The 17,561-nt window shown below is 43.6% G+C and overlaps 1 protein-coding gene across 4 annotated transcripts in view; it reads right to left on the bottom strand.

The window, feature by feature from the left end:
• Positions 1-273: 273 nt before the first annotated feature.
• The window catches only part of LOC112253187 (polyunsaturated fatty acid 5-lipoxygenase), a 35,820-nt gene continuing 18,532 nt past the window's right edge, over positions 274-17,561 (bottom strand). For all 4 annotated transcript variants that reach the window (XM_024425201.2, XM_024425200.2, XM_024425202.2 and 1 more), the window contains 13 exons: positions 14,778-14,976; positions 14,436-14,517; positions 14,084-14,206; positions 9,356-9,462; positions 8,664-8,836; positions 8,274-8,420; positions 4,677-4,880; positions 4,424-4,510; positions 3,915-4,093; positions 2,987-3,108; positions 2,143-2,243; positions 782-952; positions 274-651 (listed from right to left, as the gene is read on the bottom strand). In XM_024425201.2, coding sequence (XP_024280969.1) covers positions 472-651; positions 782-952; positions 2,143-2,243; positions 2,987-3,108; positions 3,915-4,093; positions 4,424-4,510; positions 4,677-4,880; positions 8,274-8,420; positions 8,664-8,836; positions 9,356-9,462; positions 14,084-14,206; positions 14,436-14,517; positions 14,778-14,976 — 1,875 coding nt within the window. In that variant the 3' untranslated portion in view covers positions 274-471. The remainder of the gene's footprint in view (positions 652-781; positions 953-2,142; positions 2,244-2,986; positions 3,109-3,914; positions 4,094-4,423; positions 4,511-4,676; positions 4,881-8,273; positions 8,421-8,663; positions 8,837-9,355; positions 9,463-14,083; positions 14,207-14,435; positions 14,518-14,777; positions 14,977-17,561) is intronic.

The following is a 17,561-nucleotide window of genomic DNA, read 5'->3' as shown; positions in this document are numbered from 1 at the left end:
GTTTACCTTTCAATAGTAACTGTATAGAATTTTGGTAAGAAAAAAATGACTTATGTTTAAAAAAAAAAAATATTGATGTGTTTTGATTTGTTTCATTTCCCATGTTTGAATAAAGTATGTAGATTAAAAAACCAACCAAATAAAAATGAAAACCTTTAAACGGTTTGTTATTATGAATACCGGAATGTCGTTCATTTTAGCTTGTGAATATGCGTCTCATATACTTTCATTGTCACCAACAGTTTTACAATAATATAAGGATAAATACAAAAGCACATTTTGAGAATTTTTATTTGACATTTGAAATGTACAACAATGATGATTCACTTTCTGTTTCTAAAAATCGCTGGCAAAAAAAATAATTGCATCAGTGGGTATGTGTTTATCATAGCACAATATACATATAGCACTCCCTCCATCACTCCCTCGCTCTCGCTCCCATCCTTCCTATCACCCTCCTCCATCCCTCTCTCAGACAGCCACACTGTTAGGGATGCGGTCAGGAGAGAAGTAGTAGTAGGGTAGTTTCTTGCCTTCGTTGCGGATCTTGATGGCACTGCTGACCTCTGCCAGTCTCTGCCTGAACGATTCCATGGCCTCCTTCACAGGCTTCTCTATGAAGTGCTCATCTGGGTACATCCCCAGGAACAGCTGGGGGGGGAGAGAGAGAGAGAGGGTGGAGGGCATTCTTTAACATTCAGAATAAAAGCAGACAAACGTGTGTGTGTGTGTGCATGCGTGTCTTATGTGTGTGAGTGTGTGTTGTGGGTGGTGTGTTTACTTCATTCTCCTGGAACTGACTAAGGGCCCAGACAGCCCCTAGGTGCCAGCAGGACCGGCCGCGGTCAGGGAGACTCTCGATGATGAACTTCACATCTACCACCCCCTTCTGTGTGGGAGGGGGCTTCCGCATGGTGGGGGGCGCGTTGGGGATCCACGAGCACCAGTCATACTGAAATACACAGAGTAGGCAGACATTAACATCTAAGGGAAGCTAGGTGGTGCTCTCGTATGATGACACAGTGGATTGTGCAATCAGATGGAACAGAGTAAATCATCGTTTTAACGTCATAGATATACCGTCTGGAATGCGGTTTTAACCAATCAGCATTCAGGATTAGACCCACCCATTGAATAATGTGGACCAATTTTCCAAAGCCTACCTGACTAAATAGCCTACCTGAGCAAATCATACCTGTCTAAAGCCTACCTTACAAAATCTAACCAAAGCTTGGATTCAATCAGATCGAGCATGGACCAGCCTTATCCAGCGTTGGCCGACATCTGTATAGCAGATGTTTTGGCGGTGTTGGGGGTAACAGCGGTATGAGCTGACATATCGGTGAGCGGCTACTCTTGTGTGTCACGAATCACTTCCTTAATAACCCTACTCCGTTAAAGTTACAAACCACTCCCTAAAGATTCCTACTGAGTTAGAAGTTACAAACCACTCTCTAAAGATTCCTACTGAGTTAGAAGTTACAAACCACTCCCTAAAGATTCCTACTGAGTTAGAAGTTACAAACCACTCCCTAAAGATTCCTACTGAGTTAGAAGTTACAAACCACTCCCTAAAGATTCCTACTGAGTTAGAAGTTACAAACCACTCCCTAAAGATTCCTACTGAGTTAGAAGTTACAAACCACTCCCTAAAGATTCCTACTGAGTTAGAAGTTACAAACCCCACTCCCTAAAGATTCCTACTGCGTTAGAAGTTACAAACCACTCCCTAAAGATTCCTACTGCGTTAGAAGTTACAAACCACTCCCTAAAGATTCCTACTGCGTTAGAAGTTACAAACCACTCCCTAAAGATTCCTACTGCGTTAGAAGTTACAAACAACTTCCTTATGATTCCTGCTGAGTTAGAAGTTACAAACAACTTCCTTATGATTCCTGCTGAGTTAGAAGTTACAAACAACTTCCTTATGATTCCTGCTGAGTTAGAAGTTACAAACCACTCCCTAAAGATTCCTACTGAGTTAGAAGTTACAAACCACTCCCTAAAGATTCCTACTGAGTTAGAAGTTACAAACCACTCCCTAAAGATTCCTACTGAGTTATAAGTTACAAACCCACAGTTACACCGCCAAAACAACGCTACGCAGATGTCAATCTGATTGAATCTAGCCCTAAATGTTACCTGTCCGAAGTTGACAGCAGCATGGTGAGCAGAGGCAGTGAAGATGATGACAGTCAGGTACTCCGTGAGATCCTCACGTGTCTTCAGGGATTTGGGAAACTCTGCAGAAAAGGTTTCCATATAATCCAATCTAATGTTATTTGTCACATGCTTCATAAACAACAGGTGAATACCAACAGTGAAATGCTTACATATGGGTCTTTTTCCAACAATGCAGTTAAATATAAAAATTAAAAATAAATAGTGACATTAAATGACTTCTTGTCATTTTATTTATTTATTTTTAATTTAAACTTAATTTAACTAGGCAAGTCAGTTAAGAACTAATTCTTATTTACAATGACGGCCTACACCGGCCAAACCCAGACATCACTGGGCCAATTGTGTGCCGCCCTATGGGATTCCCAATCACAGCCGGTTGTGATACAGCCTGGATTCGAACCAGGGTCTGTAGTGATGCCTCAAGACCGCTGCGCCACTCGGGAGCCATAGACTGCAGTGGTCAACACTTGCTTAACGCCAAGTTAAGTAAAAGGCCCAACACAGGATGTTTAACAAGTTTTTGGGCGCAACACAGGATGTTTATTTTGACACTTGTTCCATCAGTGAGCCACTAACCAGTCCCTGACAGAAAGGCTATTGGCCAACTCAAAAGTTAAGTACATGTCTGTATACAAGGGTGTCTGCATAGCTAAATGTTGATAATGTTACTGCGTGGTCAGCTACGTCTTTCAACACAACCCAGAGAAATAATAAGTGTGTATTTGTATTGCAGATAACTCAAATATTCTAAAGCGGGCTATGCCATTGTAGTGTTTGGTGGTTTTTATGTGTTTGTACCCACCACAGCAATCAAGGTCCTGCATCCCAAAGCTGCAGACATCTTTAACGAACGCCTGGATCTCCTCATCCTTCTGTACTGTGTTGTCACTGTCATAGTAGATACACACCACGTCCCACACAAAACTAGGGTCAAAAGAAAATGTAGGCTTAGGGTTAGAATAATAGCTAGGGTTAGGACTGATCAATGATGTGGACATGAAGCTAGGTTTAGGGTTAGGACTGATCAATGATGTGGACATGAAGCTAGGTTTAGGGTTAGGACTGATCAATGATGTGGACATGAAGCTAGGTTTAGGGTTAGGACTGATCAATGATGTGGACATGAAGCTAGGTTTAGGGTTAGGACTGATCAATGATGTGGACATGAAGCTAGGTTTAGGGTGAGGGCTGATCAATGATGTGGACATGAAGCTAGGTTTAGGGTTAGGACTGATCAATGATGTGGACATGAAGCTAGGTTTAGGGTGAGGGCTGATCAATGATGTGGACATGAAGCTAGGTTTAGGGTGAGGGCTGATCAATGATGTGGACATGAAGCTAGGTTTAGGGTGAGGGCTGATAAATGATGTGGACATGAAGCTAGGTTTAGGGTGAGGGCTGATCAATGATGTGGACATGAAGCTAGGTTTAGGGTGAGGGCTGATCAATAATGTGGACATGAAGCTAGGTTTAGGGTTAGGGCTGATCAATGATGTGGACATGAAGCTAGGTTTAGGGTTGATCAATGATGCGGACATGAAGCTAGGTTTAGGGTTAATCAATGATGTGGACATGAAGCTAGGTTTAGGGTTGATCAATGATGTGGACATGAAGCTAGGTTTAGGTGTGAGGGTTGAGCCAGTGTGTGGACATGAAGCTAGGGTGAGGGCTAGCCACCGCCTGGCATCTCTTCCTGATGATTGGTCTGGTCCCCCCCTATGACCTCTGACCTCTTGGTGGCATCCCAGACCCTGTTCCCATCATCTCTGTAGTAGTAGTAGGGAAGGTCCTCAGGGCTGTCCACCCCGCGCGCCTTAATGGCATCAGGGAAACACAAAGATCTGAAGGTCAGTGACCTCATGGCCTTCTGGATCATCTCAACATGACCTCCACCTCCTGTACCATTGGCCTGGGGAGAGACAGACACATTAACTGTACTGTTGATCTGGGGAGAGACAGACACATTAACTGAACCATTGGCCTGGGGAGAGACAGACACATTAATTGTACTGTTGATCTGGGGAGAGACAGACACATTAATTGTACTGTTGATCTGGGGAGAGACAGACACATTAACTGTACTGTTGATCTGGGGAGAGACAGACACATTAACTGTACTGTTGATCTGGGGAGAGACAGACACATTAACTGTATTGTTGATCTGGGGAGAGACAGACACATTAACTGAATCTGTCTATGTCTCTGTCTCTCTCACTCTCAAACACACACACGTTCTCACCTTATCGAAGATGCCAAACTCACAGATGAGTTGCTCTCTGGCCTTGGTGTTGATGGCGATGGTGAAACGAATGTGAGGAAGGAGCAACTAGAGTAGGACAGACCATCAGTCAGTCAACCAATCAATCAATCAGTAAATATATAACTAACCAATCCATGAATCAATGAGTTAAAGAATCAACCTATCAATGAATCAACTATTCAGTCACATTAGCAGAAACAAAACTCATGCACAGACCAACGTGTTGGTGTACCTTATATGCAGGGTGTACAGCAGGCAGCTGTCTGAACATGGCCACTCCAAACACCTCAGAGACCAGGTGAGTCCTCAGCAGGTGTGTGACTGTCTGGTGGATGTGGAAGTCAGAGGAGCGGACCCAGATCTTAGCTAGCATCCAGTCATACTGACCATCACTGGGCAGGAAGATAGGGTTGTCTTTCCCTGGAGTCTGACCCAGCTAGGAGACAGAGAGGAGGAGGAGGAAGAGAGGGAGAATGAGGAGGAGGAGGGGGAGGATGAAGGGGAGGAAGAGAGAGAGGAAGAACATGGCAAGAGGAGAGGAGAGTATGTTTTACTAGATGGTGAAGAAACGTGATGTAAGGGATTATTAGGTGACCGTGACGGTTTGATGGCCAGATTGGAAATTTAGCCATCAATTCGGTTCCTTTTGAGAAGTTTAACGAATTCTGACTTATTTTAACATTCTGTCATAAAGAGCACATGTTCAACTTGATAAAAAACATGTTTTCCCATCTTAAGAGGTAAAAACAAAAAGTATCAGCATGTTAAATGTGCAACCAGAGGGAAAGAAAACTCTAGACCACCTTTACTCCACACACAGAGACGCGTACAAAGCTCTTCCTCGCCCTCCATTTGACAAATCTGACCATAATTCTATCCTCCTGATTCCTGCTTAGCAAGCATAAATTAAAGCAGGAATCACCAGTGACTCGGTCAATAAAAAGTGGTCAGCTGCGACCTGGCCAAGATAAAGCAAAGCAGTGCGACACAAACAACAACACAGAGTTACACATGGAATAAACAAACGTACAGTCAATAACACAATAGAAAAAGTCTATATATAGTGTGTGCAAATGGTGTGAGGAGGAAAGGCAATAAATAGGCCATAGTAGATGCTAAGCTACAGGACTGTTTTGCTAGCACAGACTGGAATATGTTCCAGGATTCTTCCTATGGCATTGAGGAGTACACCACATCAGTCATTGACTTCATAAATAAGTGCATCGATGACGTTGTCCCCACAGTGACCGTATGTACATACCCCAACCAGAAGCCATGGATTACAGGCAACATCCGCACTAAGCTAAAGGCTAGAGCTGCCGCTTTCAAGGAGCGAGACTCTAACCCTGAAGCTTATTAGAAATCCCGCTATGCCCTCCGACGATCCATCAAATAGGCAAAGCGCCAATAAAGGACTAAGTTCGAATCGTACTATACCGGCTCTGATGCTCGTCGGATGTGGCAGGGCTTGCAAACCATTACAGACTACAAGCCAGCAGCATACCACCCTGAATACCACTGCTGGCTTGCTTCTGAAGCTAAGCATGGTTGGCCCTGGTCAGTCCCTGGATGGGAGACCAGATGCTGCTGGAAGTGGTGTTGGAGGGTCAGTAGGAGGCACTCTTTCCTCTGGTCTAAAAAAATATACCAATGCCCCAGGGCAGTTATTGGGGACCCTGTGTAGGGTGCCGTCTTTCGGATGGGACGTTAAATGGGTGTCCTGACTCTCTGAGGTCATTAAAGATCCCATGGCACTTATCGTAAGAGTAGGGGTGTTAACCCCAGTGTCTTGGATGAATTTCCAATCTGGCCATCAAACCATCACGGTCACCTAATAATCCCCAGTTTACAACTGGCTCATTCATCCTCCTCCTCTCCCCTGTAACTATTCCCCAGGTCGTTGCTGCAAATGAGAATGTGGTCTCAGTTAACTTACCTGGTAAAATAACGGATAATTAAATAAAAATAAATAAAGGGAAGCATAGCCGAGAGCTGCCCAGTGATACGAGCGTACCAGGTGTGCTAAACTACTTCTATGCTCGCTTCGAAACAAATAACACTGAAACATGCATGAGAGCACCAGCTGTTCTGGACGGCTGTGTGATCACGCGCTCCACAGCCAATGTGGGTAAGACCTTTAAACAAGTCAACATTCACAAGGTCGCAGGGCCAGACGGATTACCAGGACGTGTACTGTGAGCATGCGCTGACCAATTGGCAAGTGTCTTCACTGACATTTTCAACCTCTCCCTGTGCAAGTCTGTAATACCAACATGTTTTAAGCAGACCACCATAGTCCCTGTGCCCAAGAACACAACACTAAGGTAACCTGCCTAAATGACTACCGACCCATAGCCATTAAGTGCTTTGAAAGGCTGGTCATGGCTCACATCAACGACATTATCCCAGAAACCCTAGACCCACTCCAATTTTTATACCGCCCTAACAGATCCACAGATGATGTAATCTCTATTGCACTCCACACTGCCCTTTAACACCTGGACAAAAGGAACACCTATGTGAGAACGCTATTCATTGACGACAGCTCAACATTCAATATCATAGTGCCCTCAAAGATCATCAACAAGCTAAGGACCCTGGGAATAAACACCTCCCTCTGCAACTGGATCCTGGACTTCTTATCGGGCCACCCCCAGGTGGTAAGGGTAGATAACAACACATCCGCCACGCTGATCCTCAACACAGGGTCCCTTCAGGGGTGCGTGCTCAGTCACCTCCTGTACTCCCTGTTCACTCATGACTGCACAGCCAGGCACGACTCCAACACCATCATTAAGTTTCCAGATGACACAACAGTGGTAGTCCTGATTACCGACAACGATGAGACCTGACCATGTGGTGCAAGGACAACAACATATCCCTCAACCTGGTTAAGACAAGGGAGATGATTGTGGACTACAGGAAAAGGAGGACCGAGCACGCCCCCATTCTCATCGACTAGACTGTAGTGGAGCAGGTTGAAAGCTTCAAGTTCCTTGGCGTCCAAATCACCAACAAACTAACATGGTCCAAGCACACCAAGACAGACGTGAAGAGGGCACGACAAAACCTATTACCCCACAAGGAGACTGAAAAGATTTGGCATGGGTCCTCAGATCCTCAAAAGGTCTTACAGCTTCACCATTGAGAGCCTCCTGACGGGTTGCATCACTGCCTGGTAATGAAACTGCTCGGCCTCTGACCCCAAGGCACTACAGAGGGTAGTGCGTAAGGCCCAGTACATCACCGGGGCCAAGCTTCCTGTCATCCAGGACCTCTATACCATGTGGTGTCAGAGTGAGGCCCTAAAAATTGTCAAAGACTCCAGCCACCCTAGTCATAGACTGTTTTCTCTGCTACCGCACGGCAAGAGGTACCTGAGTGCCATGTCTAGGTCCAAGATGCTTCTAAACAGCTTGAACCCCCAAGACAATCACTATTCACATTAAATAACTAATAATCTTCAGAAATGACTATCAAAGCAACAAAATAACTAGGGCTTTACAATGATGGTGAAACTTGGATAACTTTTGGGATTAAGTTGGTTAAAATCTTCCTAGAAGTGACAAAGGTTTGACAGATGGACACTTTAGCCTTTATTCACTTTTTTATACATTTTTATGCAATATTTGTGCACAGTTTCTATTTAAGATATCAAAGGAATGCAAAAGCCACTAATTTTGTGGAACGACCCTTATAACAATTGACAAAAGGACTTAAACTTTACACTATTATGACACAAACAGTTGTTCAGCTGAGCTATTTGGCTAATGGCTAGGGTTAACACAAGCCAGCTGCTCCCTAGTGTTTTTCTAAGCACACAGTCTACCTGTATGGCCAGAGGCAGGATCTTGCTCTGGCTGTTATTGTACAGCAGACAGATAGGAGCAGCCAGGTACTGTAGAGTACAGGGGTCTGTACTGTTGGGACTGATGTCTTCCATCAACTCATAGTCTGCTAGGTAGATGTTACCAGCCTGCAAACAACACGTAATACAAGGGGTGAATGTCTTAGAATGAACCTCCGAGTCTGTCTTTCTGAATGCCTTGTCTTTTTGTGTGTACAATCTGTCACAGGTACAGTGAGTGGATGTGATGTGTGCATGCATGTGTATATGCTTGCACAACTGCGTGCAGGTGACATGTGACATGTGTGTGTATCAGTCATAGAATTAGGAATTAGAATAATTGAATAGGATCTCTATGGGTTCAGTCTCTACCTTGATCTCCTCCTCCAGAGTCATCTCTCTCTCCAGACAGTCTGCCACCATGTTGTGTGTAACGGGGAACTTCTCTGGCAGCTTGGTGCACTTCTGAATCATCACTGGGTTACAGCCGTTCAGGTACTGGTATCCAAACATAAAGTCCTCTTTCCAGTGCTGCATCACATACTCTAGGATTAGGAATAGGGTGAGGAGAGGAGAGGAGAGAGGAGAGGAGAGGAGAGAGGAGAGAGGAGAGAGGGAGAGGAGAGGAGAGAGGAGAGAGGAGAGGAGAGGAGAGGAGAGGAGAGGAGAGGAGAGGAGAGGAGAGGAGAGGAGAGGAGAGGAGAGGAGAGGAGAGGAGAGGAGAGGAGAGGAGAGGAGAGGAGAGGAAAAGGGATGGGATGGGAGAGGAGGGGAGGGGAGAGGAGGGGAGGAGGAGAAAAGGAGGAGAGAAGAGGAATAGGGGAGAAGAGGAAAAGAGAGAAGGAGGAGAGGAGATGAGAAGAGAATGATTGCAGAAACAGCTAGTATAGTGCCGGTCTTACATAAGGGAACCCTATGGAGAAAACAGTGACCACATTCTATGGAGAAAACAGTGACCACATTCTATGGAGAAAACAGTGACCACATTCTATGGAGAAAACAGTGACCACATTCTATGGAGAAAACAGTGACCACATTCTATGGAGAAGACAGGGACCACACACCTGAGATGGTGTTTTTGATCCTGACGAAGATCCGCTCAAAGTCAGCAAAGTCATTCCAGGAGGACTGGAACATGTGCATGAACTGGTTCACACACAGGTTCTCTATCCTGGGGAGGAAAGGACAACATCATCTAGCTGCAGGAGATTTATGATTCCTGATCCACCCTCCTGACTGACCTCTGCAATAGCATGTAGAGAAACAAAATGTAATCTCGGGAGATCAGGATGGTCAAGCAAAGCTAAGATTTATGTTGAGTTATTTTCTTCTCATTTCAATGTGATCAACAAACAAGACAATTCAGGAGTTGCTGATGTATGTACACATTCTTTACACACTTATCCACCTTGTATTAGAACATTAGCAGCGTTGGCTGTTAGGGATTAATTTATGGATAGAGTTACCGCTTCCCTTCTTTGTTATGATACGCGCACATATGTGTGCAGTACTTTGGCAACAACATTTGGGATACTGAGAATGCTGATACTCACCTCGTGGTGAGTAATGTTTACTAGTCATTGGTACATTGGTACTATCAATGGAGGTCAGTCATCATGCTTTGAATGTAATCCTACCCATCACCAGTCTGGTAAATCTACATCAAGCATTGTGCAATGTCTTAATAGCACAACGTACTGCATGTAGTCCTTTGTACTCTGTGCTCTCTGCAGATAAGGTGGTATCAATGCAAATTCAGCTGCACAAATAAATCAGCTGCACAAATAAATCATCTGCACAAATAATTCAGCTGCACAAATAAATCATCTGCACAAATAATTCAGCTGCACAAATTATTCAGCTGCACAAATAATTCAGCTGCACAAATAAATCATCTGCACAAATAAATCATCTGCACAAATAATTCAGCTGCACAAATAATTCAGCTGCACAAATAAATCATCTGCACAAATAAATCATCTGCACAAATAATTCAGCTGCACAAAAAATTCCGTTATTCAAACAAGCCATAGCAACACAGTTAGTCATTATGACACCAACACTTCTCAGGACTATAAATACATGGCATGCTAACACCAGCCACTTCCTCTAGTTCCTCATCACGCCTTTGAGTAGACCAAACATTAAGAACACCTTCCTAATATTGAGTTGCACCCATCTGGCACTGCAGGATTTGAGTCCCTGGCAGCATAGTGTGTTACTGATGGTAGGCTTTGTTACTTTGGTCCCAGCTCTCTGCAGGTCCTTCACTAGGTCCCCCTGTATTTCTGTATATATACCATCAACTCCCTCCACTAGTCTACAGTGATGACTGTATATATAACATCAACTCCCTCTACTAGTCTATAGTGATGACTGTATATATCAACGATGTCGCTCTTGCTGCGGGTGATTCCCTGATCCACCTCTATGCAGACGACACCATTCTGAATACATCTGGCCCTTCTCTGGACACTGTGTTAACTAACCTCCAAACAAGCTTCAATGCCATACAACTCTCCTTCCGTTGCCTCCAACTGCTCTTAAACGCAAGTAAAACCAAATGCATGCTTTTCAACCGCTCGCTGCCCGCACCCACCCGCCCGCCTAGCATAACTACTCTGGACGGTTCTGACATAGAATATGTGGACAACTACAAATACCTAGGTGTCTGGCTAGACTGTAAACTCTCCTTCCAGACTCATATTAAACATCTCCAATCCAAAATGAAATCTAAAATCGGCTTCCTATTTCGCAACAAAGCCTCCTTCACTCACACCGCCAAACATAACCTCGTAAAACTGACTATCCTACCGATCCTCAACTTCAGCGATGTAATTTACAAAATAGCTGCTCTACTCAGCAAACTGGAGGAAGTCTATCACAGTGCCATCCATTTTGTCACCAAAGCCCCTTATACCACCCACCACTGTGACCTATATGCTCTAGTCTGGCCCTCGCTACATATTCGTCGCCAGTCCCACTGGCTCCAGGTCATCTATAAGTCTATGCTAAGTAAAGCTCCGCCTTAGCTTATTGGTCACGATAACAACACCCACCCGTAGCATGCACTCCAACAGGTATATCTCACTGGTCATCCCCAAAGCCAACACCTCTTTGGCCACCTTTCCTTCCAGTTCTCTGCTGCCAATGACTGAAACGATTTGCAAAAATCACTGAAGCTGGAGACTTATATTTCCCTTAATAACTTTAAACATCAGCTATCTGAGCAGCTAACCAATCGCTGCAGCTGTACATAGCGGATCTGTAAATAGCCCATCCAATCTACCTACCTCATCCCCATATTGTTTTTATTTACTTTTCTGCTCTTTTGCACACCAGTATTTTCTACTTGCACATCATCATCTGCTCATCTATCACTCCCGTGTTAATTTGCTAAATTGTAATTACTCCGCTACTATGTCCTATTTATTGCCTTACCTCCTCACGCCATTTGCACACACTGTATATAGACTTTATTTTTTTTCTATTGTGTTATTGACTGTACGTTTGTTTATTCCATGTGTATGTGTTGTTGTTTGTTTCGCACTGCTTTGCTTTATCTTGGCCAGGTCGCAGTTGTAAATGAGAACTTGTTCTCAACTAGCCTACCTGGTTAAATAAAGGTAAAATAAAAAAAAATAAAAAAATTGAAACAATATGTGTTTGTGTTTAGGTCTGGTGATGTGTAGGATACATGCAAATGTCCCTGGTTACTCATACATGAACTATCCTGTTCCACAGGCTTTCATACAGAGCTTTAAAACAGGTTACCTTTTAGTCACATTTACATACTACTCACCACCCACCTGCTGAGCCAACAATGGATTTCTGTTTCCCATTTAGCCTTTATTCAAACCAAGAAGTCCCTTTGAGAACAATAAAAAAAACATTTCGAGGAACACCTCACTAGATGACAGCTCCATCCTGGACAACCTGACATTTAGAGCATAAGTGTCAATGCAATAAACAAATATTGCCCCTAAAAACAGAAAATGCCCTATTATGACAAGCTTGGGTCTTCTACATGGACATCTCCACATTGGAAAGAGGCCTGCTGTAGGTTTAGCACTGTAGAGAGTACAAATTAAACCCAGTGTAAATCTCCACATTGGAAAGAGGCCTGCTGTAGGTTTAGCACTGTAGAGAGCACAAATTACACCCAGTGTATATCTGCACATTGGAAAGACTAGGTCTACCAGTTCCAGATCAACATGGAGCTACATACAGGGAGTACCAGTACCAGATCAATGTGGAGCTATATACAGGGAGTATGATGTTTCCACCCCCATGCTTCACAGTAGGTATGGTGTTCTTTGGATGCAACTCAGCATTCTTTGTCCTCCAAACACGACGAGTTGAGTTTTTACCAAAAAGTTCTATTTTGGTTTCATCTGACCATATGACATTCTCCCAATCTTCTTCTGGATCATCCAAATGCTCTCTAGCAAACTTCAGACGGGCCTGGACATGTACTGGCTTAAGCAGGGGGACACGTCTGGCACTGCAGGATTTGAGTCCCTGGCGGCGTAGTGTGTTACTGATGGTAGGCTTTGTTACTTTGGTCCCAGCTCTCTGCAGGTCATTCACTAGGTCCCCCAGTGTGGTTCTGGTATTTTTGCTCACCGTTCTTGTGATCATTTTGACCCCACGGGGTGAGATCTTGCCTGGAGCCCCAGATCGAGGGAGATTATCAGTGGTCTTGTATGGCTTCCATTTCCTAATAATTGCTCCCACAGTTGATTTCTTCAAACCAAGCTGCTTACCTATTGCAGATTCAGTCTTCCCAGCCTGGTGCAGGTCTACAATTTTGTTTCTGGTGTCCTTTGACAGCTCTTTGGTCTTGGCCATAGTAGAGTTTGGAGTGTGACTGTTTGAGGTTGTGGACAGGTGTCTTTTATACTGATAACATGTTCAAACAGGTGCCATTAATACAGGTAACGAATGGAGGACAGAGGAGCCTCTTAAAGAAGAAGTTACAGGTCTGTGAGAGCCAGAAATCTTGCTTGTTTGTAGGTGACCAAATATTTATTTTCCACCATAATTTGTAAATAAATTCAGAAAAAATCCTACAATGTGATTTTCTGGATTTTTTTCTCATTTTGTCTGTCATAGTTGAGGTGTACCTATGATGAAAATGACAGGCCTCTATCATCTTTTTAAGTGGGAGAACTTGCACAATTGGTGGCTGACTAAATACTTTTTTGCCCCACTGTACATGAAGGCAGGGTAAAGTGACTAGGCATCAGGATAGATAATAATAAGGTATTTGAGGTAGATATGTATATGAAGGCAGAGTAAAGTAACTAGGCAAAAGGATAGATAATAATAAGGTATTTGAGGTAAATATGTACATGAAGGCAGGGTAAAGTGACTAGGCATCAGGATAGATAATAATAAGGTATTTGAGGTAAATATGTACATGAAGGCAGGGTAAAGTGACTAGGCAAAAGGATAGATAATAATAAGAGTAAAATAAACAACAGTAAAGTGATGAGGGGAAACAGTGATGAGGGGAAATAGTTTTGAGGGGAAACAGTGATGAGGGGAAACAGTGATGAGTGGAAACAGTGGTGAGGGGAAACAGTGATGAGGGGAAACAGTTGTGAGGGGAAACAGTGATGAGGGGAAACAGTGATGAGGGGAAACAGTTGTGAGGGGAAACAGTGATGTGGGGAAACAGTTGTGAGGGGAAACAGTGAAGAGGGGAAACAGTTGTAGCAGGGTTTGAACCTGTAACCCTGTAATGATAGGACAATGGTTACAGAGTGTAGTATGGATGCAGTACTTACGCCTTACTGTAGTTGAGAATGAAGTCCACTCCTTTCTCGCTGTCAAACTGGATGTCTCTGGGAAGCTCCTTGTGTGTGTTGGCATCTATACTCATAGGAAACCCAGGCTGCCACTCAGTCCATCTATACACAGCAGGACATCACAGAATCACTAGCACGTTCAGCAGCACTACTGAATTAGGACTACACTACATAACACTGTGCACAGATATTTTACTGTTAGGCTACACTTTATAAAGTCAGTGCATTGGATACTAGAAAACATTGACTAGTTCAATACATTGAATACATGTATTTGTTTAACGCATCTTGGTGATGTAGATGTGTGCTACACCATAAACCCAGCTCTTGCCTGTAGGTTTTCCGTCTGCTCTCCAGCTCTTTACGTCGGTGCTGCTTCTCCAGTCTGGTCTTGTCATCCTTTGGCAACCGTGCTTAAAAAAAAGTGAAAACCCGTAATGAAGATGTTTCTGGATTGACTTATGTGTTCCTTAAGATAAGGAGAGGAGACAGTTTAATGACAGACAGACAGACAGACAGACAGACAGACAGACAGACAGACAGACAGACAGACAGACAGACCGGCAAACAGACAGATGTGACCAACAGACAGACAGACAGACAGACAGACAGACAGACAGACAGACAGACAGACAGACAGACAGATGTGACCGACCAACAGACAGACAGGTACCTCTGCCGTCCCTAAGGACCACCTCCTTGTCGTCCACCAGCCAGCGGAAGCAGGGGAACTCTACGTAGTCTCCAGAGGGAGTCTTCACTGTGATGTACTTACAGTACCAGTCATCATGAACCCAGTACTTATTCTTCTCTACCTTCACCAGCTCCATCTCTCCCAGGTTCTCCCCCACCGTCACATCATACGAGTCCACCTGAGGATGGACAACCAGGTTTAGAGCGATTGAGCTTGCTCTCATCCTGTGTAGAGTAAACATAATGTGCTAATTCCTGGACCCAGATTCAGCCTAACCTGAGGACGGACAATAGTTATTACCAGGTTATCACTGTTACGGAAAGTGATTAAAATAATGACTTATACTGAACAAGGTTTATTGTGTTTGTTGGGATCCCCATAGCTGTTAATTTTGCACCAGGTTCTCTTTCTGGCATCCAGATACATCAGTCAGAAAGAGACAGCATGAGGTTGATACGAGCTCATGAGTCACTGATGGTTAGTGCAGTAGAGGAAGTATACAGCCGATGCATCCTGAACTAAAGAGTACAACTGGATCTAGTGAACAAGATTCAGACACTGGTGAAGCTTTTAATGCCAGAATGAGTTAACAATTTTGATCAGATAGGGAAGCTTTTTATTGAACTTCCATGTGGTGTTCATGGACCATGAGGTCACGAGCAGGTCACTCATCAGCTATTGGCTGTAGAAGACGTTTGTCAATAGGCCTTATGTTGTTATTTTGCTTCTTTAGAGTGAAAGAGCAGAGAATTGAATTTAGTAATCTGATTCCTTTAGACCACCCTTATACAAAGTAACAGCGATGGTGGTGATGGCGCCTCCAGGACTCACTCTGCACCGGAGCGTAACCCTTTTATCTAGTACTGTACTGTGCAGTGGTAAAGGCAAGTTTCTACAGGACAATCAATGTAAAGAGATTTGAGCCTTGAAAAATGCATTATATAATCCAATCCATTGTATTTCCAGGTGACACCCAGGTAAATAGCCATGTGTAAATGGAACGAATCACAGTAAAGTCTCTTTACGTCATCTCTATGGATTACTCCCCTTGACTCATATTGGAACACAATTTCAGGCACAATTTATTTAAGAGAATAGAGCTCATCAAGTTTATGTGTAACCTCACTGACTGACGGAGTGGTTCCTCTTTTCTCAGCTTGCAGTGTGAACCTGATGACAGATGTTTCTACAGGGCTGGGCTTGATCCTGCAACACATTCTGTGGCAGATCTTACACTGGGGAACAGTAAAATAAAAAAATGATGCTGAAACAGGAAAGGGCCTTCCCCATACTGTTGCCACAAAGTTGGAAGCACAGAATTGTCTAGAATGTCATTGTGTATATACAGTTGTCTGAAGTTTCCATACACTTAGGTTGGAGTCATTAAAACTTGTTTTTCAACCACTCCACACATTTCTTGTTAACAAACTATAGTTTTGGCAAGTCGGTTAGGACATCTACTGTGCATGACACAAGTCATTTTTACAACAATTGTTAACAGACAGATTATTTCACTTATATTTCACTGTATCACAATTCCAGTGGGTCAGACGTTTACATACACTAGGTTGACTGTGCCTTTAAACAGCTTGGAAAATTCCAGAAAATTATGTCATGGCTTTAGAAGCTTCTGATAAGCTAATTGACATCATTTGAGTCAATTGGAGGTGAACCTGTGGATGTATTTCAAGGCCTACCTTCAAACCCAGTGCCTCTTTGCTTGACATCATGGGAAAATCAAAAGAAATCAGCCAAGACAGTCTGGTTCATCCTTAGGAGCAATTTCCAAACGTACCACATTCATCTGTACAAATAATAGTATGCAAGTATAAACACCATGGGACCACGCAGCCATCATACTGCTCAGGAAGGAGACGTGTTCTGTCTCGTAGAGATGAATGTACTTTGGTGCAAAAAGTGCAAATCAATCCCAGAACAACAACAAAGGACCTTGTGGAGATGCTCGAGGAAACAGGTTCAAAAGTATCTACATTCATAGTAAAACGAGTCCTATATCGACAGGAGGCTTGCAAGCCGAAGAACACCATCCCAACTGTGAAGCACGGGGGTGGCAGCATCATGTTGTGGGGGTGCTTTGCTGCAGGAGGGACTGGTGCACTTCACAAAATAGATGGTCTCATGAGGGTGGAAAATTATATATATATCCAATATATGTGGATATATTGAAGCAACATCTCAAGACATCAGTCAGGAAGTTAAAGATTGGTCGCAAATGGGTCTTCCAAATGGACAATGATCCCAAGCATACTTCCAAAGTTGTGGCAAAATGGCTTAAGGACAACAAAGTCAAGGTATTGGAGTGGCCATCACAAAGCCCTAACCTCAATCCCATAGAATATTTGTGGGCAGAACTGAAAAAGCGTGTGCGAGCAAGGAGGCCTACAAAGGGACTTTCCCCCAACTGTTGTGTTGGGGAATAATCAGAATTAGTTGGTAACATAGGTAAGATGTTTTATATTCATCATATGTTTGTAAGTTACTTCTCATCAGAATGTTTATTTTTGTATAATACTGTGGCCGGGGTTGCAGTTATCTGTTCTATGTCAAGACTAAGTTACTTGGGCCGGAGAGAGGGGAGAGGTCAAGCGTGTATCTCTTGGCTCCACAATGTCTGTGTGCCAGTCAATGTGTCTCTGTGATCTTGTCAAGATAGGATGGATTTGATATATGCCTGTTGATATGGAGGATTTGTTTATGGTTCTGAGTTTGAGAAAATAACATAGTTTAGGAGACAAAGCTGAA

The sequence above is a fragment of the Oncorhynchus tshawytscha genome, linkage group LG16 (assembly GCF_018296145.1).
Source record: "Oncorhynchus tshawytscha isolate Ot180627B linkage group LG16, Otsh_v2.0, whole genome shotgun sequence".
Lineage (NCBI taxonomy): Eukaryota > Metazoa > Chordata > Actinopteri > Salmoniformes > Salmonidae > Oncorhynchus > Oncorhynchus tshawytscha.
This window is presented reverse-complemented; position numbering and strand designations above follow the sequence as displayed.